This window comes from Gossypium arboreum, chromosome 11 (genome assembly GCF_025698485.1).
Source record: "Gossypium arboreum isolate Shixiya-1 chromosome 11, ASM2569848v2, whole genome shotgun sequence".
NCBI classification, from domain to species: Eukaryota; Viridiplantae; Streptophyta; class Magnoliopsida; order Malvales; family Malvaceae; genus Gossypium; species Gossypium arboreum.
The window spans coordinates 3,198,930-3,226,891 of NC_069080.1; the positions used below are offsets into that span (position 1 = coordinate 3,198,930).

Consider the following 27,962-nt stretch of genomic DNA (forward strand, 5'->3'; position numbering starts at 1 on the left):
ACATTAGTCAATTTATTACTCTTTTAAAAGATTTAAAAAACGTTAAGGTTCAGATTGACGATGAAAAGTAGGTTATGCTATTATTATGCTCTTTACCCCGTTCGTACAAATCTTTTAGGGAGACTCTTATTTATGGCAGAGACAATCTATCATTCAAGGATGTGAAAAGTTATCTATTGATCAAAGACAAACTCAACAATGAGTTTGGTTCGAATAGCAAGGTAAGTCTCGATTTTCGTAGTTTCAAGGAAGCGAGACAAGAGATGTTATTATAAGAAGTTAGCTCACTTCAAGGCAGATTGTTACAAACTGTGATATAAAAGGGTTGTTGACAGCAACGAGAAAGATTTAAGTTGAGCTAATTTAGTCAATGACAAGGGTGATAATTTTTTGTCAGTGTCAACAAGTGAAGACTTTAATATATAATAGATCCTTTTTTCACTCTAGAAATATATCCCATTACACACTGTGTTTATGTTTTAAGAATTCTTATTTTGAGATTTAATTTTATCTCTATATTTTGTACTATTCATTTTTCACTTCATTGTTGGACAATTTCTATTTGGAAGCAAAAAGTAAAGACTATATAATACATGAGTTACCGAAAGGGTATGTTGGAATCTAGAATTGATTTATACAAATGTTATTTTTACAACATTGCAATAAATAATTTCTACGCTTGCAACAATTATGACAAAGATTATCATTATTCTAAAATTGTCTATATGTACAAAGTAAAAAAATTGAATTCTATTTATTGAAGAGAATTTAATCCAAAAGAAGAGAGAATTCCCCTATGATTTACCTCAACGGTAAATCTCTGATGGTAGCCTCTTTTGATACCACCCATCACAGCAAAACAATTCAGACAAAACTGGTCAAAAGTTATACATACATACATACATACATATGTATATATATTGTGCTCTCCAATATAAAGATTCAATTCAAGACCCATCTCCAAAAACTTCTTCAATCATACTACATGTAGGTAGGAAGTCCATCTTGGTTTTCTGGCAAGTTGTATATCCAGAATCCCAAACTTTAGTATCACATGGTTCTGAAACATATCCATGGCTGCCACCATTGTTTAACCTGTTTGGGTTACCTTGCCGCTGATCACCGTTGTCAGCAGTCACTGGTGTTTCTTGTGATGCAGCCCCTGTATCAGAAGATGTGCACGAATCATCTTGGACCTCTAGTTTCTCGTGCTTTGCTTGCTCATCCTTGAGATTGTTTTCATAAAGCTGAGCCATGGGACCTTGGTTGCTAAACAGCTTACTGGAATACGTTTCTGAAACTTTGATATTGTCTGCAGCACTATCGAAATATATACTGTCATTATCACAAGTTTCATCAGCAGCATCCTCATCACAAACACACAATCTGCTTTCCTGATTCTGATGACAAGGGAAATCTCCTTGACATACAGGAGATTCGACAACAGAGTCTTCATCTTCGTCTGAGAAAACTTCATTGTTGTCAGAATCATCAGTTCCCTGCCACTCATCGTTATCACTATCGGTACTCACTGATTCACATCTGTTCTGAACTGACCTCTTCCACAGCATAAATACATTGAAGTAATAACTGACAATATCCATTTTGGTTCGATAAGGGAAAACCGAAGCAAGGTCTTTCCAGAAATTCTTCCCCATGGATACAGGATTAGAGAATACAACTTTGTGGAATAGCTGTTCCTCCTCTTCACTCCATTTATCAGCCACTACTTCACCCATCTCACAGAAACCAAGCTCGATAAACCTCTCATGCCCAAGCGATTCTCTAAGTTCTCCTCTCGCTTCCAATATGTGCTGTCTGACACACCTGACAGAATCCTTATCCTCACAATTGCAATCAGTTCTGCCACGTCCAACTTCGTCATAAGACACAGAAGACTCCAAAGCCGGCATTGGAATGATACAAGTTCCCATCAGTTCATTCTCATATCTACCAGCAGCAGTTTCAGATACATCAGTATCATAACAAATGTTTCTTGCAACCAGTGAATCTTCCCATTCTGGAATATCCACTTGGTAATTAGGTCCAACAAGAACCGGTTTCCTCGGAGGATATTGCAAAAGTATAGAATATATATCTTCCAAATGAGATATTGTCCTCATTGGGCGTTCAGGGTTAAAACATTCTCCAAATGAAGTGATGTGAAGTGGTTCTTCTGGCCAGGAGACCGCTTCACTGGCACTACAGGTGACCTGGGAAGAGTTGGCAATGCAGCCACGAACATTGATCTCAAAGTCATCAGCATGTCCAGGGTGTTCAGTATCAAAGGCATTTGCATGCTTCTCATCGCTATTAATATTAATGTTTGTGAATCTGCCCTCACCTTTGCCAATTACACATTACAATGCCGTAAGAAATAATTGAAAAGAATTACAGAAAGGAGAGAATAAATTTGACATATTTACAACTGAATCATTTACTACTTTGGTGTTACTTAAATACAATCACTGTTTCCAGAAGACACGTGAAATTGACTTGAGAGTAAATAGACAATGAATTCGATCCAGGCACACGAAATCAACATCTGGGAATAATTAAAAAGCATAGAGAACAGTGACACAAGATTGAATAGTCCATCGAATTTAGGAGCCAAAAAGAATTCATTTAAGTATGAATATGGTCTGTTTAATATCGGGTTTACATAATCTGTTACAATATAGATATCACCAGGAATAGGAATGTCAAGTTAACATGCCCAAATCACAGCCTCAGTGTCTCAAATGTAGTTTATTACAGGCTAGAAGTTATGTACCTGAACCATCGGAAATCAGGGCTTCAGAAAAAAAAGGTTCTGAAGATAAAACCTGCGGATCAGTATGTTCCACTTGTCTTGGTTGCTTGAATGAAACCTCAAACTCGTCCTTCTCAGCAAAAGGCCGCTTATGTACCATGTTGTACTGTACCAAAACATTGAAGTGATGAGAGAATAATAAAGTAAAAGAATTACTGACAAAATAAGCCAACTGTATGTTTGCACCAAGGAAGCCATGACCAAAAACAGATATTCAACGGCAATGACAATTGAAACAATAGCGACAACAACAGCCAGTAATTTCTTTTTCCGGCCAAACAGAGTCATTGACAGAAGTCAAATTACAACACAGTTTATAAAGATAGATGAACAGCGGGGGAAAACATCAGATCATGCTCACTATAACAAGCTTTACACGACTAATCAATCATTATTGTACTAAGATGAAATTACCGATATGTCATAGCACTAACAAATTTCGCTTGGATATATCCCTGCTCACTGTAAGTCATATCCTAATAATAATCTACACATCAAAACTATACGACTCGAAACTCATTAAAGTTGGATATAGTAAAAGAATGTCACAATCAACCAACACATTCTAGAGCCGAACTAGATATTGAACAATAACATGTTAGAAATGCACAAACAATACTAACAATCCAAAAACATAAGAGAAGCATAAAAGCCTAAACTAACAGCCATGTTACTTTTATAATTTCTATGACATAACACCATTAAGATTATAAATTCATGAAACAAGTTTTTTTGCTTTAACTATTATACATATGCACACACATATCTATATATGCATATATACATGTGTATATATATGTGTAGACATTTATGTCACTATTATTATTAAGAGAAAGGTGAGATAGGTAATTTGGGGTATCCTTTTAACAATTTTGTATTATTTAAAATTTACATGTGGGAATCTTATATTTGAAATTAACCAATATAAAAAAGTTATTTTAATACCTTAGGAAAAGGGGCCTTTCTTGAAATGATCGATCGGTTACAATTGGGAAATTACGTCTTAATTAACAAGAAATAAAAGGATTAAGATTGCTATGTTAGATGCAAATTGACCTTCCCGTAAGTTAATTAAACGAAAAAACCAAAAGCCCCAAATTTCAGAAAAACCTAACCCTAGATCTTGAAATTGCAAAGAAATCTACAAAATTGACGCCGACACATGAACAAAAGAAACCTATTCCCAACATATTTAATTCTAAAGACGATCTACAGATCAAACAATCATTTTTACGAATCGAATGCTAGAAATAAAATGACCATTGAAAAATTGATTCTTTTAAAGAAATAATTTCAAATTAGAAACTGAAATACAGATCCACAAAAAGACATAGCGAAACTCAAAATCGAACTTTACAGATCGATAAATTATTAAAAAGAACAAGAAACCCTAAACCGTAGAAACGATCTAAGAAACGAAAAAAGAAGAAGAGGAAGGTCGATAGAAAAATGAATCAAATCTAAGCATGATTAGAATAAACATAATGAAATAGAAACTACATGTATCGAGATCGAATTTAGGGATTTCGTTAAAAACGAAAAGAGGGGTAAATTTTAGGGTTTACCTTCGTTTTCTTTTGTTTTTTCGTAAACAGAAAATGGAAAAAGCCTGAAAAAAGGACACGTATCGGGTGATAATTACGAGGAGTGCCACACGAATAAAGAGAAAAAAATATTGAGAAAGGCTGGCTAATGGTATACATTTTGTTTGAATAAAGGGGGTTTATAAGCGGTTGGCGAACCAACAAAATTTGATTGGATGATCTATGGGACTAACTAATGGTGGGAAATTTTGGCAATTTGTTGACACCTACCCGCTTTCAATTTTTTTCGACTTTCCTTTATATGTTTTATTATTTTGGATACTAAACAACAAATATCAACTGTCAAAACCACTTCTATATTCAATTCCCAATGTAAATTAGAGTGAACTCGTCAATCTTAAAATTTACTTATCAGTTGCATTCACTCTAAAATCATCTATCATATATTTTATCCAACAAAGCTAAATCCCATTAGAAATCTAGTAAAAATATAATTTACGGTATTTTCACAACACCTTTTTTGTGACGGGACCTAACTTAATTTTGCAAAATACTTAATTGAATCTAAATAATATTTAAACTTTGAAACGGTGAGATTTTTAATTTTCTGAACTGACAAATCTAAAAATATATAATCAAGTAAAACTAGATCTAGCAAAACAAACAAATAAATTTAAAATTTTTCTCAAATGATTTTGAGGAGGAAGTTAAAAATTTTTAGGGGTGAAATTAAAATATATACTTAACATATATTTTATAATTTTAAATGGTTAAATTAAAATTTATTATTTTAAAAGGTTAAAATATAATTTTAGCATTACTAATTTAAAATTTTAGATTTAAATGAAAATTTGTCATTGAAATATTTCAATAATAAGTACTGTAAATTAAAAACTACAGATAAAAAATTACTTTTACTAGTCTGTAATTACTTTTGAACTTATTTTTCTTCTCGATTAATTGGATACAAGTTAAAATTATAAATTGTTAGAAATTATCATATATTAATTAATTCCATTGATATCATATCTTAAATAAAATATACCTATTAAAATATAATTTCTAAAAGAATTTAAAAGTATATGATATCAATTTTATATTTTTATGTTATAAATAGTAAATTTATTTATGTCTAGTGTATATATCGTATGCTTAATTTGTACATTGTACGAGTATGTAAACTAATATATTATATACTACAAATTTTTAAATTCTATGCTGATGTGAACAACTTATTTAATTGTCACTTGGCATACTCTTTTTATAACATGCGGACATATTTATATTATTGTGTTGTGAATAATAAATATTAGATTTTATTTTTTAAACAATTTTATTTTTATTTAAAAAATTAATATGCATCTAATATTAAGTACTGAAAATAATTTTTAAATAAAAATAATTATTGAATATTATTGAATTAAAATTTTATTTAATGATAAATAATGACTTTATACATATTAATTTTACTTTAATGATAATTTTTAAAAAGCGTAAATTATAAAGTCACACTAAAAAAATTTTAATGATGTACTTAAAAACAATTTTTTTTCACATTTTGATAAATACATTGTAATATTTTTTAATGATATATTATTTTAAATAACGGGTTGATTTTAAAAATACATTTATAATTAATAGTCGGTTGAAATTTTTTCCTAGGTATTTGTTATTAATACGTTATAAGATATATATATCTATATCTTATTTTAATTTTCAATGATGCATTTTTTAATAGGAAAATATTAGCATTAAGCGAATACAATAAAATTAAACAATCCGATTAAAGATATCACTTTTAGACTCCCAAATCTCTTGAATAAAAATCGGAAATTCTCAAAAACATTAAGCCCAATAGATTATAATATCGTATTTTGCCATTTGATCAATAATCATATTCGATATATAGTAATGATGCATTTTTTTAAAAAATTTATCCATATTTTGATATAAAAAATGAATTTAATATTTTTTTAAAAATTAATGTGTTGCCTTAGCTTCACTTTTTAAATACACAACATAAATAAATTTAACATACACTAGACAAATAAATTTAAATTATACAGGATAAATTTAATTAAAATTTTAAATATAAAAATAAATCTAAAATATAATATATTTTAAGTTTAAGATAAATTTAATTATATTCAATATTTAAAATAGTTTTAGAATATTTTTATTTTAAAAATTTAATTAAAATAAATTATATTTAAAATTAGAAAACACTTTTAATTAAGTTAATATAATTTATAACAATTCATTATTAAACTTTTATTATACTAAAATGTAAAACATTCCCTAACATAACATAACTTCAGATATATTTGCATTTAAAAAATAACTTTATAGATATATTACAGTATTTTTAAAAATTTTATATCGAAATTTGCTTTTTAGTTTCATATCGATTATACATTTAGTTTCTATTAGATTATGTTATATCTGGATTAAACCATCAACCTCGTGATTAAAGATGGGGTGAACAACTATTACACCACGTCTTATAGTTAAAATCTATATTACTTTTAATTGTATCTTTGCTATTTTAAAAAAATAATGTTAATATTATTTACTATTAAAAAAAGAAAGTATTTATATTATATTTATTTATTAAATATTTCCAATTACTTTTAAAAATATGTCAAGTTTTATTAAATGACTCACATCATATATATACACTAAAGTAAGGTTTAGACATAAAATAAATATATTTATAATTTCATATTTACATATTTTTATTTTTTCATATTAATATTTATCTTCCACGATCTCTATGCATGTACTATCTTTAAAGACAAATATATTATATTCACATATTAAACCCGTTACCGAGACGTATGGCCCAGCCCATTGATGTTAAGGTGGGTCCAAATAGACCGATCTATATTAACATGGGCCTAAATTATAAGCAAATGATATAAGGAGGCTCAACTTTGTAACAAAGGCGGCACCGTCACGGAAACTGAAACCTCGACTGTAAAGATGGGAACTCCTGAGCCTAAACCACAAAGCTTAAGCTCAAGGTCTTCCCCGTTCCCACTATCATCGTCTTCGGAAAGGCTATGGAGACCAGCTGCGCAACGAAACATGAGGAACCAGTGGTCGAAAATAGCGTCTTACCGCCAACAATGGCTTTCTTCTTCCTCTTCCGCTAGAACTCACGCCACTTCACTCGTCAACGTCTATTTATCTCAAAAGTGAATAAAACCCATATTTTGTTTTCCGAAATCATCGATTGTCTATCTCTTTTTGTTGTTAAATATTAGTTTATTCATCATTTTGATTTCAGATACATGCCTTTGATGGAGTTGGGAGCTCTAAAGGATATGCCAGATATTCGAAAAAAAGCTTCTTTTAAGTTATTTAAACAGCAAGTATGCTATTCATTTCATCTGAGTTTCATTCTTTCGCTCTTTCGTTTCCTTTTTCAGTTAAATTATGTTAATGGATGTTTCATTTTTAGTGAAAAATGAAAATGTCCTTGAAAGTACTTGTGAATATTAGCTGTAAAAGTACCCTAGAGTAGTCTGATTGTATTTTACCCCTCTACTTAAAAGATGGGCAAATTAATCCTTATATACTGGATCAAAAAGTAAATTGATCTTTCTATTAAAATTTATCCCTTTCTAGGTTTTCTGTATTCTATCAGCCATGTTAGTTTTTAATAATACAAATAGATGAAATTTTAAGAGAAAGATCAAATTGTATAATTGCAAGGCTTATTTTTTTCACAAAAAGGTTGAATTTCGAGCAAGCAAGATGTTAATCTCTTTTAAGTTCCACGTAAAATATGTTTTCTCATATATAATTGTACTAAATGAATATTTCTTTCAGGAGTTTCATGGCAGCAAACTTTTATCATCTTACAAGGATATGGTATGTACTTTTTACTCATGATCATTGGTGTTATTAACTTCCAAAGTTTCATTTTTCTTAAAGTTTATGTATTCGAAGTATATCCTGATATAGGTAGAGAAGTATGATCCTGAAAAGATTTTTCAAAGACAAGAAAATCTTGACAAAAATTGAACATACGTGGTTTGGATACATTTCCATATCCAACACTTACATCCAAATCTAGTAATATAGCTTATGACATTGCAAGTGCATCTCACAGTAATATATGTATGTCTAAACTCTCTTATGGTGGCTTGGATTTGATGAATCATGATAATATCTATAGGCTCCATCAGACACGCATGGTTATATGCATCTATGCTAAACTGCACTTGAACTTCATTATTGTATCAGTTCCATTAGCTAGATGTTTGGGTTTTGAAGGTTTCTTGACTGTGTCGGTTTATTAATTATAATTCTCAATCAACCATACTGATTGATCTTTTATTAGATTATCTATCGAAATGCCTTTATAGTCGTTCTCTATTAGTTAATTTGAAATATTTGTTTTTCATGTTAGTAAGTTCTCCACAGGTGGGGGTTGTTGTGAACATGGTGAATGCTAGTCAATCCATGAGATGTTATCTCAAAGGAGGCAATAGTAGTTCACTTGTCCACTTTTCAAGCTCAAGCGAGGATGTTAATGACACCGGTGATTGTGGTGGGGTTGCTGTCTTTGGATTTTGGTCGATATCTTCATTCGGTAAGACCTACGTTATTCTGTTTTTTCATTTTTCTTAAAATACTTGTATATGATATCCACATCTGATGCATATCCGGAAATGTGAATAGATACATGATCTTCCAAGGATCTTCTAAAGATATGAAAATCTTTAAAATAAGTATGAACACTCACTTGTTGGACACATATCCATAGCTGACACTAACAACCAGGTCTAAGTAACATAGACTGGATCATCGTTTTTTCATCTTTTTTTACTTATCACGGCAAAAGGTTCTGCATATTATTTTTAGGAATTAATTCTTGAATCAAATTTAGACCAAGTTTTCAAACAATGGTAAAAGGTATCAAGAAATCAAAAGACCCCAACCTATGTTACTTAGATTCTTCATTTTTCTAAAGTAACTATGTTTGAAATTTGTGTCTGAAGCACATTTAGACATCAGAATGGGATTTGACTCTCCAAATAATAATAATCGGAAGGATACAAATCCATATATGGCACTCATCTCTGCATCTATCACTCATGCTAGCATCCGAATAACATAGACCCCAACAATCTTAGATTTGTAAATTTGTTGTAGCTAATTGTTTATACAATATTACTAGAATCATTCAGAATCATACACAATGAATTTTGTTAGTGAAATTGCAGATTAAATTGATAATCTAAGACACTATGCGATATTATGTGCACGAGTTTATATGCATTTCATTTGGTTAATTATGTTCTTTGAATGATCCCCAGAAAAATTAGCTGAAGAGCTCATTCAGATGTTTAAGTTGGAACTAAGTTTGAAGGTAAATGGAATGTTCTTTAAGTGTTGTACCACACAACAGATCTATTATATTACTCGGACTCGGCTATGAGTGTTGGATTAGGGTATGCCATTGGCAGGGGTGTGATAAATATTTTCAAAGTTTTTTCATGTATTTGGAGGATCCTTTGAAGTCGTATTTCATATCCATGTGTTGGACATATGTATTAGACACGGTACAACAACAACAAAAATGAAGCGTTAAGCAACATAGTTGATATGTTTTATGGAATATGTTTCTATTTCTTGTTCTGAGTCTAAAATTTCTTTAGTGTACCTACTACCGATATCCAAATATTCAAGCATGAGCACGAAAATTGATATTTTGAAGATCTTCCAAATACAAGAAAAATTTAGTAAATAATTTGACATACCTAGGTTGAACAGATACTCATATTGGACACTCATTTTCAAAGTCAGAGTAATTAATGTTTCTATCTTTTATTCCTCTCATTCCCTCATTTTTTGCAGCGATTGCTTCTATTGGAGTTTCTGTCCATTAGTTGTGAAGTTTCACAAGGCAATCAGTTCTGCTGGTCTGATGAGCTTTATCCTGGAGAATTTGGTGATCTCAAAGCATGCAACTTATATTCCGACGAAACTTTTGAACCACTCCGTCCACGATTGAAGGATCGAAAATCTGATATGCCAACTTTACGAGGCAACCACCAGCCAGACCATGAAATCTTGCAGGTGCTATTACTCTTCATTGTTTTAAGTACTCATGTCCAACGTAACTTGGGGCATGTGTATAGCATATGACCTTTCAAGAATTTAATTGAACATACTCCATACCCCTTCCACACTCACTCCTGTCTGAGTAACACAGTTCATAATGAAACATAGCAGAAACATCCCAAATAGATCAGTGTCTATCTTCATGAACCTAGCTAAATTATCGATGTTCCTTTGTTGTAGATTTTGCATTTGGCATAATTGCTTCTGCATCTCGTAGCAAATTAGGGGCATTGTAATTTTCAACAGTTGCTAGAGGTTATGTTGTTCTGACTCTTCATTTTGCTTGAAGTATTCATGTCCAACATATTATGACAAAAACACCAAAATACATGAAAAAAAATATTAAAAGGAAAAGAACATACCCGTCTTGGGTACATGCACGTATCCAACTCTAAAATCCTAGTCTAGAGTTATAAGGCACTACTATAAAATGAATCGGTGTCTACATTTCTAGGCATGAATTAACTGTATGATGACACAACAAATTTGAAGTTTCTGATCTTACCCTTTTTTTGGTATGCACAAGTGAATTTGCAAAAACATTGAGATGTTACATACACAGATATATATTATTTGGATTCAGGTGTGTCAGATATGGGTATGCGTCTCGCATAGATATATTCATTTTTTTTAAATCCTGTATTTTGAGGGACATCCCTATGCTTATGTCTAGAAATACTGAAAACATAGGTTCTGGACACAGATTTCCTTAATCTGTATAACATTATGGATCAAAATCCTTAATCCAGAACTTGGGATTTAATAAGGGGGTTCTCTGATTAGATCATATATGTGCTTCTGCCATAGAATCAATTAAATTGCATTTGTATTAGTTATGATTGGATAGTGGTAGAGAAACTACATTCCAATATCAAGTAGCAGTATCTGAATTCACTTTCACAGGCACTAAAGGCTAGCACACAATGCCCATGTTACTCAGGTTCAAGTGTTAGCGCTGGACACATGTATATTTACTTCTTTGAAGAGTTTTCATGCATTTTATGAGTCATTGGAAGATCATATTTCAATGCTCTTGTATAGGGTTAAATGTTGATTATTAAATCTCATCCATAATTAAGTATTAAAGCTACCATGGATGCTAATAGTTATAGTTCTTTTTGCAGGTGTATATTACAACCTGGCTTGCAGAGGTGAACATAGATTTTCATAGGTAAATTATTGAATTTGAGAGTAAATTTTCCATTGTTATTCTTGCATACACTCTCCACTTGAACACACTACTTTAAGCATCTGTATTTAACACATATTCGCATACGGGGAAAATGATCCTCTAAGGATATTCTAAATACATGAAAAAGTCAAATAAAGTTGAACGGACTCATACCCTTATCCAGCACTTGCTCGTAAGTCCAAGCAGCATAGATTGTCGTTAAACTTGTGAACAAGATAGGTTGTGGTTAGATTGAGTAGCGAATTGATTCAGAAGTTCTGCTTATCTATTTTTTGTTTTTTACTTACAGGGTGGATGAAATAATTGCGGTGGTTGGCGAGGAAATTCATGTTTCTCTCTCGTAAATTGAATCTAAAGAAGATAATAGGCCCCGGAGGAATTATTCGTCATGGACATTGTTTGTCAAGTGCCACCAGACTTCATTTTGCGTCTGTGGTACATGTTCAACACTTACCTACATCAATATGGAGATATAATATTCATAGTTTCGCCACAGGCATGCCCCTGCTTCTAAAACATATTCATTTTCCCTAAATCATCAATCTCTGACTCGTGTTTGGGTCATAGTAATACATAAGTATCATGTATAATCTTCTAAAGTAAGGTTTTTAAAATATATGTGTTAGAAGCACATCTTGAATATAATAGGGAACATGGTTGCTAATACGTGCTATGAGGTATATTTACTCTTTGACAGATATATTCGTTCTTTAGCTGTAATGCAAATTATGTCTAAAACTATTGAAATCATTATCCTGTATTCCAACATCAGAAAAGCTAAACCCCTAGAAATTATGAGCCTTAAAGTTAAGTTTCTAACCACGAAAAATTAGTGGAGTAGCTACAAGATCCCTTTAATTATGTACTAGATAAATGGTTTTGGTTCAGATCAGATCAGATAATTTCGGATCTTTAGTACATATTAAATTTCTCTAATGAGTTATGATGGTAAAACAAGGTTGGTTTTTTAAATATGAATCAAATCCCAAGCTCATTTGAGGTTACGGATTTCGGATCATTCAATAGTTCTCTTGAACTCATTGCACACGCATATAATATCAGCAAGATCAGTTTTGCAGGCGGGATGGCATGCATTTCTTTCGGTGAAGAAGATTGTTCTTTGATTCCAGCTCGTTTGATACACCATACACACATGCATGCATGATCATACATATGATCAGCAAGAAGACTAATTTCCTAGGGATTGACTTGCATCAATGGCCTACAATGTGGGAACATCCCTATATGCTTCTGATCCTACAGTTTCATTTGTGTGCTTCAATTACGAGCAAAAGAAATTGGCGCATAGAATAGAAGCAGGAGGTGGGATAATAACGGTAGTTGACCCCCCAAAAAGGGGAAATCAGTAATTAATGATTAGAGTGAAAGACACTGTACCCTATCAGGGAGATTCCTAGGCATTGGTACTGCAAGAACGTATCTTTGCCCAAGGAATCTGTTAACTTTCGCAACAAAATTTGGGGATGATGATGTTCCAATCCATTCTGCTTGCCCCCGGCTATGGAACTTGGCAAAACGAGTGATGACTGAAACCTTCTCTTGATCCTGACATTCCAGTCTTAAGTCCAAGATTGAGGCTCTGTTGACCAGACTGCTTGAATAAAGAGCAAATATTAGAAGAGGAGACCATTGGCAACAAGAACTTACAGGTGCAGTCTAGCATAAACTTGACAACATTAGACATGACATAATCCAAGAAAATTACCCCCGAGCAAAATCAATCTTCTTACATAAAGCAAATCATCCAACCAATATCAAAATCTGAATTGATAAGACATGAGAAGGCCAGTCGTGACTGAATCTGGTAATATACTGAATTCAGGCAATCAATTTGTAACCTTCATATTTACTTTGTACGTAAAAGCGAGCAAAAGTAATAATAATAAAGAAGCAAATCAAAGCAAAAATCTCCTTCAAAATATATTAAACAATGCACCGGAATAGAATACCCTTTTCCCAAAGCTCACATAAAATGCCAAAATGCAACTTGATAGCAGTTTGCATCCTCCAAAGGATTAGTAAGTTCGTGCAGGTAAACTATTATACTATCCATGGGTATCTGAGAAGTATACCCTTCTGATTGGTTTTGCCCAGTTAAAAGCCAAATCAAACTCGTTAGTCATGCCAATAAACTAACCGATATATGACACCTTCACACCCACGAGACAATAAAATAATCAAACTGAATCTAAACGTTGAATTTCAAGATTCATATATTAAATGAGATACCATGCATAAAGGTATTGGTAAAAATCAATGCAAAGTTACCTTTGTAAACCATTTTCCAACATCTTCGCCCTGACGATAAACTCTTCTGCAGCCTTTAAGATGGATTGGTTTCGCTGCTCCCTAAGCTTTTCAGGGAGGCTTAAAGGAAAAAGAAAATAGTAAGATAGTATACTAACAATATTGATCCCCAGATGAGAGCCAGAAAAAGCAGGGTCAAGGATTCCAAAAATGTACTTACATGCTTCCACTGTGAGGAGGTACAGCTGTGTCACTTTCAGGTATATATGCTGTGCTGCATGCATCTCCTAAGACTGATCTGGCAACAAAATAGGCCAGAGTCTCATAGTTTTTGCTGGCATCTGCAGAAAGAACTACTCTTGGAGGAGCACAAATTAGTTGCTGCAAAAGCTGTGTTGTCAAAACAAGCCTTCTTTTTGATCCAGGCACTGGTGGCCAATCTTCAATCATTTCAGGTTCATTCTCAACCTGCAATTTAGACCATGTTTGTAAGCTGAGAACTTTCAGAGTTTTAAGAAGGAATAACAAACATTCAAATAAAGTTGACACTAAATGCACCTTCTCATTCAATCGATTTGCTGCATGAGCCCATTCCACTTCTGCCACACTGTGATGGGTAATTCGAAAAGATGAAAAAGGTGACAATAGTAAGAGAAGAAAGACTGGTTTTTTGCATTTTTGCAAATTATCATTTGGAATATTTTAGCTCTTTGGATCATTGAAATCTAAAATATTAAAAGCAATGCAAGAAATGGCATATTTACTCCACTCACCTGATGTTTTGAGGCCTTTGAGAACCCTGTGTCACTTCTTTATGCCACGGTAAAAACTCAAATGTCATAATTTTGCGCTTCATTGCTCTCACAGTGACCAAATTCTGACTTGTGACATCAGGTGGCTGTGAGTGAGGGGAGATATACTCAGTTGCTACTGGCATAAACTTTGAGCTTTGCTGGGCTTTATCTAGTGGATTAGCATCAGCAGCAGCATTTAGCTGCTCACTTGAATGAACATGCAAACTGTCAGAAGACCGAGCACCAATGAATGCTTTTTCCGTACCATTCAAGGCAGTTTTCTGGGCATCATGTATGGGGAACATTTTCCCATTTTTAATTGCCCCATACTGATCAAACCAGGACAGAACCATCTGGAGACTGATCTGAGAGTGTTCACCCCTGATGTTAGCAGCTGAATTATTAGAATTGGAGAAATGCTGGGAATTATCCCGAAGAAATGCCAGTGTATTAGCAGATAACTGTGTCTCATGATTATCTCCGATGTTTGATAAACAGCTTAGCATTTTAGAGTCTCCAGAAGGAACTAAAGGATTATTAACCAGGCCATCTCTCATCAGACTATTTGATCCATAAGATAATTGTTCTGCACCTGGGGAACTTACCTGCTGAGAATCCAAACTAGAGTCTGCAGGTAGACCCTTGAATCTTTTAATACTCCTATTACTTGGATCAACCTCTATGTTTCTAACAGCCTGCACTTGATGCAACAATGAATGGTTCTGATGTTCAGCATTATTGGATCTTACAGAATGGCCAGAAGCTTCGATGTCTCTTTGCATGCTTGCAGGATTTTGGCTGGCATTATTCTCTGGGACATCAGAATTGTCCATACTTAAAGGATTAGATTTCAGCAACGAGGCATCAGGCAAGTCGTTATCAGCCCAAGCCGATTGCTGTTTGCTGCCATCATTGACAATTGATGCTGGCAAGTTTCCTTTTAGAGGTTCGCAACAATGCATATCCGAACCACTCCATTGTTCCTGTACCCTTGTATCATTACTGGATGTTTCTGCTAGAGCAGACTGCATAAGAGCACTCCAACTTCCACTTTGCACAGAAGGAAATCCCCCTAAAGAGTCTGTACCATCCAACCCTGAACCTAGGTTGGTGCTCTTTCCCAAGATATCCCACATACTGTCATCTGAACCGAACAAAATCTTTTCTTCAGTTGGATCCAGTGTAGCCACACTCTGCACAGAGGAGACCTGAATTGCTGACTTCTCCAGGGGTGTTTGTGGAGGACTGCAATGCTCTTGCCTCCAAGGAGACTCCTGCATCACTGCATTTTTTGGCTCGATAACCATTTGCTGCAAGTTTTCTGAATGAAATATGCTATTTAAACCTTGAGCAGCCCCAAATACATTATTATCCTGATCACCCTGTCTAGAAACTGAAGTTCCATCTTGCAAGCCCACTTGATCTGAAAACATAGCATACTGACTATCCAGAAAGGAATAACCACTGGCTGGCACCTGCTGCATCAAAGGCTTATCCATTTGAACAGAAGAATATTGATATGGATTTCCCCTTGCACCACTGGTAGAAATCCCATAAAATGATTGATCAACTTGTTGAGGAACCAAACCCGTCAAACGCATGCGACCTTGCTCAGGGGAAAACATACCAGAGGATACCTGCACTGCTGGAGAGGCACCATGCTGCAGAAAATTTGCATTTGGTGTCATGTGCTCAGGATGCCAGGAATAATTTGAAGCATCATGGACAGGAACGCCATTGATTAGAGCTGGAGAAAGGCTATCTGATACCTGTTTAACAACAGAGGAAACCTGATTCGCAGAGCTCAACTGCCTTGCTTCTGGTAACTGAAACTGTGGCTTTGGAAGTTGGTGTTTCTGCAATTCTTGCATTATTGCTTGTTGCTGTAACAACTGCATGTCAGTCATCCCTGATTGCTGACTCGACAAAGGTTGGACCAAGCCAGGATGCTTCCCACTAAATTGTTGTTGCCCCTCAATAAGATCATAATTTATGGGAGATCCAGTAGATTCCAACCTCAATGAATTTTTTTTATGAAAATTAGGGCCATTTCCTATTAGTGAATCAAGAAGTGATAAGCCTCTGTGCGCCATTTCCACTCCCAATAAATTTGGTTCATTGTGCCTTGCCTGGAAAGACTCGTGCCCTTGTGCATAAGCTTGATTTTGCAATTGACTTCTGGCAATTTCAGGCCTCAGATCTGATTGAGTGAAGTTCAGCTCGTGCTGCAGGCTTGAAGACTGGCCACTATGTCCTCTGTCAGACTCTGTTAATGCCAAAGGAAAATATAATAATATCAAATGAACAGTAGAAACATGGAACAACCGTGGACTAAGATCTCAGTACAATAGTTGTGGTACCGAAGAGAGTAGAAACTAAAACAATCAATATGCCTCGATTATTACCTAACTGATGAACGCTTAAATTCTTCAAACTGGAAACAAGAGGCCCACCAGCTTGTCTATGGTTTCCAACCCACAGATTGTTATTTAAGCCAGGCCAGGTACTATCAATTACCTGCGATTGATGTTGGCCACGGGACAAACTCTCTTGGCCAAGGAAATTATGGATCCTGTCTCCAACTTCGTTGCCAGGCATAGATAATCCAAGCCAAAAATATTCAGCAACTAAAATTTTGAGAGAAGAAAATTACCACCTACAAGAAATAAGAATTAAGATAAAGTTTTCGGATGCTTGGAATTCCATTACAGAACACATAATCATAGGAATCATTCATTTAATAAAATTGAAATTAGAAACTAAGCTCCTGTACATTTGAAATATTCACTCCACTTGCCACGTTTCAAAACTCAACCTTATCCTGCATGAATAAAACCAACATATTGTGTCTTCATGGCAGAAAAGATTAAAGCAACAATTTCACCTCTTCTCTTCATTTTGGAAGGGAATGCGTAGCGATGAGTATAAAAATGTCAAAAAAAAGGCATCCAGCAAACAAATTAAATAGCAGCATGGCATAAAGTCAATAACTAATACGCTACAAATACAACTTATTCAATAAAACAATTCTCAAATTTCTTAAACCATACAACCTCTTCTTCTTCTTCTTCTTTTTCTTTCTTTTTTTTGCAAAAAGAAGAAAGATAATTAATGTCTTCCATTTTCTTGTATGAAACTACTAAGACAAAAGGGGACGAAAATGTATTTCCTGTATGGAGCAAGGATGATCCAGGTAGAAGAAGCTCACTGAACCAAGAATCCACAGAACAGCTACCAATGTGAATAATCACACAAACTCGGTCGTATAAAACCTTCATTCCTTTTGCAATTAATATAAATTTAAATACAACATAAACTTATGAAGCTTGAAATTGTCCCCCAGTTAACTACTAAAAGTATAAAGTTCTTAAATAATTTTACTGCCACTCAGACATTCGCTAACCCACATTTTATTGCATTGTCAGAGCTTATTACAAGGTATCTCAACTCAGCCAAGGAAGCCGAATGAGAAAAGACAACAGTGGAAATAAACTGTTGTTAAGCACATTCCTGAATAGCCTAGACAAGAGCACATAGCATTCTGACAGTAAATCTACTAAAAAGTGTTTGCTCCGAATTCATCTTAAGTTGCTAGTTGTCGCCTCCAATCTAACATTTAAAGCTTAGTATTTTTTCACTATTGCAATCTAATGGCACAATGTTTCTTTGTTTTCTAGTCAATTTATGGGGCATCCTCGTTGACCAACATGAAAAACAAGCTTCACATAGGTCAAAGTTGATTACAGGCAGAGTTCACTAAATCAAGATGTACATATGAGAACCGCAGTCTGGCAAACCAAATAAAGAAAGAAACTGACAACGTAAAGCTAGAAATAAAACCAAGGGAGCATCAGTCAAGATAAAAAGAAAAGGCAGCCACCAATTAACAGAAACAAACAAACATCAAAAACATCAAAGACTATCATAGCAAGCTCAACGAACTCTTTTTTTTTTTTTTTTGAAAGCTCAACTAACTCCAAAAACCATAAAAAGAAAAGGGGCATTCAAAAAGCAGCCAAAGCAACTACTAAATATGAATAGAAACGTATATCCACTATTAATGAGATAAACACTAACAAATTAGCGGTAAGAAACGGACAATCGTAACTTTTGTTCAATTTAAACTATGCAATTTGTTCAAAATAAAAACTCCCCAGCATCCTCTATTTTCTAGGCAACCAAACAGACATTAAAACTCAAAATTTACGTAAAAATCTAAAAACTGTAACCAATACAACAAAATATCGAAGCAATTGCCACTCCTATTAAACGAAAGTACAAATAACATAACTGCCTTGCCCTAGAATACCACAGCCCTAACAGAGATTCAGTGCCTCGAGATGAGTTAAACAAACGAAGACATTATAGTTACTAGAGAAATATAGAGAAGTGGACTTACAGTAACGTAGTGAAGCCGTTGAACTTGAGCTTGAAAACTTGATCCTTGAAAAAGTGTCAAAAAAAAAAAGTTAGGGCTCGAAAACGAAAATGGATTTTTTTAGCCGAGACAGGGGAGACAAAGTGAATCAAATTAGTGCCATAGTTTCAAGGATCAGTAAGGTGTGAAGAGTGAAAATTGAGGTTTGGATCCGAAGGTAAGGTTTGGTGTATCGAAGCTGAAAGAGAGATGGGGTTGAACAAAAATGGAGGAGATGGGAAAATAGTAATTGTAGTGAGGTTTACAAGGAATTTGGTGATCCTGCATGGAGAATCAGACACGTGGTGAATCAGTCGGTGATATGACGCCCATCATTCAGTATGTTTTTGACCGTCTGATATGCATAAAACTTTTCATCTCCTTTGTTTTAATAATTAGTTCCATATCTATTTTACTGCACCGAGGTAGGTGTGTAACATTTAGGTAGACCTACTTTTTCATTCCTCTCTCTTCCCCACGTTCCCTCCCTTTTCTTAGTTTTTTTATTTTTAATTTTATTTTATACTATTATTTCTGTTTTACTGAGTTCATCATCAACTCAATTATTAAATTGTCAAAATAAATATCTTCTCATAATAAAAAAATGATATTATAATAAAAATGAAATTATAATATTATTAAAGAGTATTTTGATTTTTTAATCTTTTCACTTCAAAAACTCAATGAAAATATCTATATAGTAGAATTCAAACTACATCAATTACATCAATAAAACATTTTATTTACCACTCAAATAAAGAATTATTTTAATATTTTAAATATTTCTATTTTATTATGTACACTCTATTACTTTCACTAATTATATGTATTAATAATGTATTTAATTAAGTTTGTATCACAAATTAACTCGACACTAACTTAATATTGATGATAACATTATGATAAATAATTTAATATAATTTTAGTAACTTACATATTTAACGTGTTATTATTAATTGTTTCAATTTTAAATTTCATTATTTATTATATATTATCTTTAAACACATAATTGTATTCTAAATTTGTAATTTCTATACGCATACACGTGTAATAAGATTTTTAATAAATATAAAATGCTTTTAGGAAAAAAAGCGATTAGCCTCCCTAGCTTAATTCGCAATCACATTTAATTGAATGCAAAGGTGTATCTGCCTCTAATCTTTGATTTCATGGCAGTTGAGGGGGAGTTATGGGTTTAATTCGTCGCTGTGAAGGGTTTTCTCTTGAAGGGCAGTCATCTAGGGTCTGGCAGTGTTTCTTGTCCTTTTTTTTTATCTTTTTTCATTTTCTTGCAGTATCTTGTTATGTCTACATACGGACTGCATGGGGGAAATGGCAAGTTACTCTCTGTTTTATGAACCCAACTGTGGCCAGAAAGTTACTTTAGTTTTAATTTTACGTGCTTTGTATGAAACTGAGGGGTTTCAACAGTTTTCTTGAAATCTATTTGCTCGTTTTGATTTTGGTTTTATTAGCCATCTCTTTACTTTTAACGTTTCTTTGTTTTACTATATGTCCTCTTTGTTTTCGTAGTTTTTTTGATGATTTGTTTTTTTCTTCTCTCGACTGTATGTGTGTTTTTTTCCTTAGTGCTAGTTTCTGTTTTGTTGTGGATGCTTTTGCTTGTGGCGTTAGTTGTTTGGTTCTTCGAGTCTTGTTTCGATTGATTTTTCTTTGGTTTAATACAGATGTTTTTTTTTATGGTTTCTTGATATTGCTTTCTCTTATATTAACCTTCTTCGGGGATCTGTTACTGGGGCCTCTTTGTTTTTATCCGTGGTTGCCAGGGTTGTGTTTCTTTGATTGAGTTTTGGTGGTTTTTTATCCTCTATTTCTTTTGTTTTCTTCTGTTTGTTGTCGCGTGGCGGGCTATGGATGTAACACCCTTCGCCTGTATCCCTCACCGGAACAGGGTTCGAGGTGCTACCAGATTTAAACTTTTCATACACACGTATATTATCCTTTAATCAGGCTTACAAGGCCCAAAATTTTCATGAGGCATTATTAAATATTTACCAATATCTTAGTCTTGTATCATTTACTTACTCAACTTTACAACCCTATACATGCCATAGACTCGAAACACTAAGATTTACTTACGCCGATAGCGTAGACTTGACAATGTGATAATATCTTTGACGGCCTCCAACCGAGCTAACCTGGCAACCCTAGGGAATATGGGAAAGAAAAGGGGAGTAAGCTTTACGCTTAGTAAGTTCATAAGAAAACAATAAGCAACTCATTAACAAGTTTTATCAATGTTTACAACATAATCACAAATTCACTACAAATTGTCTTCCTGAGCAATAGTCACTAAATTATTTATAAATGGAGCTACAAAACTCCAAATCAATTGCCGTTAATTTTTCCTGAAAACAGACTCATATATCTTCCATCCATAAAATTTTTAGAATTTTAGGTTTGGCCAATCAATACCAGATTTTTCTTAAAGTTTCCCCTATTTCACTGTTTGACTAATCTGACCACTCTTCACTACGAATCAAATTTCTCATTGTACAGAATTCAAAATATGTTCTATTTGATTTCATTTGAAACTAGACTCATTAAGGAGTCTAAGCATGTAAATTTTATATTATAATCATTTTTGTACAAATTATAATGATTTTCTAAAAACAGAACAGGGGACCCCGAAGTCATTTGACTCTATCCCACGCCACTTCAAATATCTCATTATCAGCAATTCTTTTGCTTACACGGTTTCTTTTATAAGAAACTAGACTTATTAAGCTTTAATTACATAATTTATTCAGCTTCTAACTCAACTCCAAAAATTTATGATGATTTTCCAAAATCACGTTACTGCTGCTGTCCTAAGCAGATGTATTACAAATTTACTCTTTCACACATTCTTTGCATTCACATTATTTAAACATGTATATCACCAATCAATTTCATCACATATCTATAATTTCACTCAAGCATAATCTCAATACAATACATCATGCTCAATGATTCGCACACAACCGTTCAAATTAGCAATTATAAGATGATTCCGCACATAGTCCACCCTTATCGATAATTTACGATGGTTTTGCCCTTACTCACATATATGACATAGGCATTTTCACCTATGCTTCTCATTTCACATTCATGATTCAATTCCAATCGATCTAACATGCATAAGAATATATCACATACCTGGCCAACTTAATGCATTGAACAAATTCAATTGCCGATTTAACACAAGGTCTCATAGTCTTAGACTTTTATCAAATCACCGCATTTAGCACGCTAGGTTTTAAACCGATAATATTATTCACCACTTAAAGCTTGCTAGGCTCAAAGCCCAAATATCACCATTATAAAGTCGTCTCATAAACAATTCATATAATATAGCATGTATACCTGTTCACTTTGCTCTATTTAATCATTCAATCACAATTTATAATTTCCCTTTGAATCATTCGATATTTTGCACACTAAGTGTCATTCTCAATATCTCGCACACTAAGTGTCATTCTCAATATTTCGTATTATCGTGTACCATATTTGATTGCCCGCACACTAAGTGCCACATTTTGTCGATATGTCGTCAGACATTAAAATATTCACGTATATACAATTTATACAATATTAAAGCATTAGAAACATCAATTTAACAATGCTTATTGCATACGAACTTACCTGGCTAAATTGTAGAGATACCAAAGTTCAGGGGCATTTTGGTAATTTTCTCATTTTTCTCAATTTTCCACCCGATCTTGATCTAAATTAATAATTTCATTCAGTATATTAACTTAGACATTAAAACACCTCATTTCATACAATTTGGTCATTTTTGTCATTTTTTACAAAATTACCCCTAAAGTTTTACTTTTATTCATTTTAGTCGCTGAGCTCAAAACATGCAAATTAACCATTTTTAACCATAATTAAGCTTAGCAAAATGTTCATGGTATCAAAACAGTCCATAATTCACTTTATGGCAAAATTATAGTTTTGCCCCTAATATTTCAACTTCTTTACAATTTAGTCCCTATATCATAAAAATGCAAATTCATGAAATTGAGTAAAATTCTACTATAGATGAATATCACTAGTGTCTCTAGCAGCCCACACATTTCATTTATTTGACATTTTAACCACAAAGTTTTCACATTTATCAATTTAGCCCTTAATTGTCAATTTCACAAAAAATCACTTAACAAAAAGTGTTTAACTATCAACAAGGACTCATATTCTTCCATTAAACTTCAAAGCCCTATTATACTCATCAATGGAAAATATTAAACTATTCAATGGTTTTGCAAAATAGTCCCCTCATTAGATAGATTAAGCAACAACGATCCCGAAAATATAAAAATAATTAAAAAACGGGACTAGAAATGCCTACCATGCATTAGCTGAAAGTTGGAAGCTTCTTCGATGGCTTCTCAAGCCTTCATATTCGGCTGGTAAAAAGAGAATGAAAAAGATGACACCGTGATTCTTTTATTATATTCATTTTATTATTATTTTTAACCAATTTACAATATTAACCTTTATACACTTTATTTATTACACCAAATGCCAAGCCATCATATCCCACCATCTCTTTAATGGGCTAATTACCAAATAAGGACTTCTACTTTTAAGTTCTATATCTATTTAATACCTTTAGGTTATAGAACACAACTTTTACACTTTACACAATTTAGTCCTTTTTGTTTAATTAACTATCGAAACGATAAAATTTTTCAACGAAACTTTAATACCATCTTACTAGGTAAATATTTATAAAAATATTTACGACTCAGTTTATAGAAACAAGATCCCGATACCTCATTTTCTAAACCCACTTGACCTTAGGGTCATACCACTTGAACTTAATAAATCGCTTATAAAACAAAAATCACAATATCAAAAATATTTTTAAAATCACAATTAACTCGTAAATATTAAATATAATATTTACCAACCTACTAGTTTGGATTTGGTGGCCCCGAAACCACTGTTCCGATCAACCCTAAAAAAACGGGTTGTTACAACTCTCCCCCCTTAGGGATTTTCGTCCCCGAAAATCTTACCAAAGAATAAATTAATGATTTTCTTTCACTACCCTCAACAATTTCTCACCTAGCCTCAGATTTCTCAACTTTTCAATCTCATGAGTTAAGATTATGATCTGCTCTTTGCTATACATCATAACAAGTTGAGTTTTTACTTCTGTAAGAGATACTATAGATAAAGGATCTTATTTGTATCATCACATCATATATATAAAAAACACATTACGGCTCTTCTCAAGTTTTGATAATAATCTCATTCAATCCGATGAACTGCGAACTCAACTTCTCTTTATAGCTAAATCTAGAAATTCTATTCCCACTATAATACCTTTACAAATACTCAATTTTCTAATTGAAAATTCAATGCTTTTACGCATCAAGCCCACATATATTTTCTGCAAATCTAAAACTGTTTTTAGACGGTCATGAATTACTTTCATTTCCTTTCAGTCTTTTCAATCACATCGACCCCGAAATTCTTTTTATAAAAATTCAATTCAATACAACGAAGTTCAGTAATTGCAACCACACCACACTCATACAATGCTATCTTAACATTCATCTCATAACTATTATTATTATATGCAAACTTAACCAACAATAAATGTCTTTCTCGGTTGCTTTCAAGTTCTAGAACACAGTGTTACAAAGTAATTCCATACCCAAAGCTCATAGTAGTTTATTTTAGTAACACGATATAATCCTCGTGTCCATTTGAACAATGAAAACTAGCACTCTTTTAGTACTCCCGTGCAGACGGATAATTACCATCGTGCTAGATGTCACAATTGTTGTAAAATCTCTAGATTTCTCAATACGAACTCTATCTCGACATAACGAACAATTGTAGGTTCTAATCAAATTCTAAATCAGAAATCAATTTACGTTGTACCCTTTTTAACTTGTAATTCACTGACACACCTCTTAACCTCACAAATTTGCTAATTAAACATCAATTTAGTTTCTAGCTCAGCCAATAACTACTCATCATTTGATAAGATTAATCACATGATTATCGGCCGTAAAACACATAAAGATTCTCGCTCAGAACCCCAAAAACTATAATTATTTGTCCAGATTGATAATCAATCGCTGACTCATAATCTTTCAATAGTTCAAACCATCTTTAATTCTTGTGTCGAATAACTCTTCACTTGAGAACTGACGCTTCAATTAACAATTTCTTCAACTGTTTACCACTTTATTGATAATTATCACATCATTCAGACTTCCCAATCGCGATCTATAAGAACATTTCTCAATAAAATCGTTCTGATGGATATAATTCTGTATCATATATTCTAGAATATGAATCATGTATTCAGAATATTCATCTATTTATCCGTGAACATTCAAACTTTATTTCCACCCTGTGGATAGATTCGAGATACAAGTAACTCGATTAATCCTTCAAGCAATTAATCTAATCAAACTAGACAACCTGAATCGATCTCATTGTCAAGTACTAACTTTTCAATTATTAATCAATGAAGCTTTGAACCATACTGAAGCCACAACCATCAGATAATTTAAAATCATAGTGCCATAATAAGGCTGACATCTCAACCGTATAGATATATAATGTCCCAATTATCAATAATGCATTTTGAACATAAGAGAAATTGAAATATAGTTACGATCATTCAATAGATATTTTTCACAGATAACCATATAGAATCATAAGAAAGCGAGAATCTGTAATTCTCGAATATATCACTATACTAATCTTTTTAAGAAAGCACCCATATCGGATGTGAGATATCTTAATGATGTTTGAGCGAAATCCGAAGTAAAGCATCACTCATATGCACGGAATCAACGATAATGAAACAATATAATCTTCATGTATACTAAGCAGATCAACAACTAGTAGGAGCAGAATACCAACATCACACTGATTTAATCGTCGATCTTTTCTTTCAATAAAATGAAATAGAATACCAGAGAAATATATAATAATGCTGATTGTAACCCGAACACCCAACAATGCTTTCATATATCAATATATATAGATAACGTTCTCATATGATAAGAATTTCATCGAAAATATCTGACTTCACATACCTCGAGGATAATTGAACACATAGAATACCCGAAGAGTTATCGTAAACCATTCGACTATAATTGCTGTGCTCAAATATCTTTATAATTCAAATATGATTCTACTGTCTATCTCTGACATCACTAATTTCTCATTACCCCAACACTAACGGAGGCCAATTCGGAAGAACTTCCAGTTAATATATTCTTTAGATATCATACCTGAATATTTGGTTTCATCTAATTCAACTTTTCTTTTAACAGTGACTTTGCATATTACAAATGGCCTTCAACACAATCCAATATCTTTTCTGTTGCTATCTTCACTTGCGGACTCATTCTCTTATCTGATCACAATACTAATCCTTCAATCACGAGACTCTGTCATTCCGCACTTGTAAGCTTATTTAAGCCATATAGTACGGATCCCATTATAATGCTTTACCAATGAGGGGGTGGGGGTTGTAAAGCCAACAATTTTAACTCTTACGTAAGCATGCACATCACACATACTATTATGAACGAACAGTTCATTACTAATTCCGTATTCTCAAACATCTAGCAATCATTTACTTATGATCACTTGGTACATAACACATAGCTCATACGCTAAATCAAATCATAAATTCCAAATCAAAATATTCACACAACAATCATATACCCAACATCACAACTCATATACTCATATAATTATAACATTTATCAATAGCGAATATCATGCATTACGATTCATACCTTTTATGAGTTTCAACTCATCACCAACATATTTTCACTCAAAGCGTTTGAGTATAACATTACGTATTATCAGAATTAGCTCGGTTGGAAAGCATATCTGTCTTATGAAAAACATACAGAATAAGCTTTGAAAGCTTAGTAAGCCTTAAGTAAATAAATCATTTCAATGATTATGAAAATTCCATATCACTAATCCGAATTGAAAAATAATCCCAATTGCATATACATTCATAGTACTCTTAAGTTCATATAACCTTATTAAATAGCTTCACTTATTTATATTTACTAATAACTTATGACTATGATTTTAAATTCGTGTGATAACTATCAATTCATTCGTATGAACAAAACTTGCACATATCCAATACATACTAACCAAAACATGTCATATATTTCCCTGTTTGATTCATGGAACCACAAGGTCACATGTCAAGCACATATAGCATATACTTATCTGTTATTTATCACGTCTCATTTTCACATGGACTACATACATCGACCAAGTTTATTCAATATCGATGCCCTTTGTCCGGACGGTCTTACACGAATCATAAGTGATGCTAGTGTCCCAGACACGTTCTTATACACTACTTCAAATCAATGCCTTCGTCTCGGACGAGGTCTTACATGATCTCATTTAACACACTTAGTGCCCCAACAACCGATCTTACACACACAGTGCTTGGTTACGGAACTCGCACATGCAGTGCCTCAACAACCGATCTCGCACACACAAGGTTTCGATTCTGAAACTTCGCACACGGTGCCTCAACAACGATCTCGCACACACAAGTGCTCGGTTCTGAACTCACACACACAGTGCCTCAACAACCGATCTCGCACACACAGTGCTCGGTTACGGAACTCGACACACAGTGCCTCAACAACCGATCTCGCACACACAGTGCTCGGTTACGGAACTCGTACACACAGTGCCTCAACAACTCATCTCGCACACACAGTGCTCGGTTACAGAACTCCCACACACAGTGCCTCAACAACCGATCTTGCACACA

General features: G+C 33.4%; 3 protein-coding genes and 1 long non-coding RNA gene across 7 annotated transcripts; 1 reads left to right on the forward strand and 3 right to left on the reverse strand.

Moving 5' to 3' along the window:
- Positions 1-598: 598 nt before the first annotated feature.
- Positions 599-4,617, reverse strand: LOC108466913 (uncharacterized). 3 transcript variants are annotated; one of them, XM_017767282.2, is made up of 3 exons: positions 4,378-4,617; positions 2,774-2,918; positions 599-2,344 (listed from the first exon to the last, which is right to left on the reverse strand). In XM_017767282.2, exons 1-3 carry the CDS (start codon positions 4,513-4,515, stop codon positions 948-950), a joined length of 1,680 nt encoding a protein of 559 aa, XP_017622771.1. In that variant the 5' UTR covers positions 4,516-4,617; the 3' UTR covers positions 599-947. The 3 variants fall into 3 exon arrangements, with proteins under 3 accessions (XP_017622771.1, XP_052878004.1, XP_017622772.1); XM_053022044.1 differs by having other exon boundaries at positions 4,313-4,505; XM_017767283.2 differs by having other exon boundaries at positions 3,758-4,505.
- Positions 4,618-7,247: 2,630 nt separating this feature from the next.
- LOC108466915 (uncharacterized) lies at positions 7,248-12,383 on the forward strand. Its single transcript, XM_017767285.2, has 8 exons — positions 7,248-7,553; positions 7,646-7,730; positions 8,191-8,232; positions 8,788-8,956; positions 9,684-9,736; positions 10,225-10,446; positions 11,616-11,662; positions 11,973-12,383. Exons 1-8 carry the CDS (start codon positions 7,339-7,341, stop codon positions 12,025-12,027), a joined length of 888 nt encoding a protein of 295 aa, XP_017622774.1. The 5' UTR covers positions 7,248-7,338; the 3' UTR covers positions 12,028-12,383.
- Positions 12,384-12,777: 394 nt separating this feature from the next.
- Positions 12,778-19,399, reverse strand: LOC108466912 (uncharacterized). 2 transcript variants are annotated; one of them, XM_017767280.2, is made up of 8 exons: positions 19,145-19,399; positions 17,151-17,401; positions 14,725-17,011; positions 14,510-14,558; positions 14,172-14,419; positions 13,973-14,071; positions 13,082-13,295; positions 12,778-12,940 (listed from the first exon to the last, which is right to left on the reverse strand). In XM_017767280.2, exons 2-8 carry the CDS (start codon positions 17,341-17,343, stop codon positions 12,881-12,883), a joined length of 3,150 nt encoding a protein of 1,049 aa, XP_017622769.1. In that variant the 5' UTR covers positions 17,344-17,401; positions 19,145-19,399; the 3' UTR covers positions 12,778-12,880. The 2 variants fall into 2 exon arrangements, with proteins under 2 accessions (XP_017622769.1, XP_052878003.1); XM_053022043.1 differs by lacking the exon at positions 19,145-19,399 and having other exon boundaries at positions 17,263-17,391.
- A 1,764-nt stretch (positions 19,400-21,163) lies between these two features.
- On the reverse strand, positions 21,164-23,585 carry LOC128283810 (uncharacterized). The gene is made up of 2 exons (XR_008274219.1): positions 23,517-23,585; positions 21,164-21,330 (listed from the first exon to the last, which is right to left on the reverse strand). It is a non-coding gene; the product is annotated as an uncharacterized LOC128283810 (long non-coding RNA).
- Positions 23,586-27,962: the final 4,377 nt, after the last annotated feature.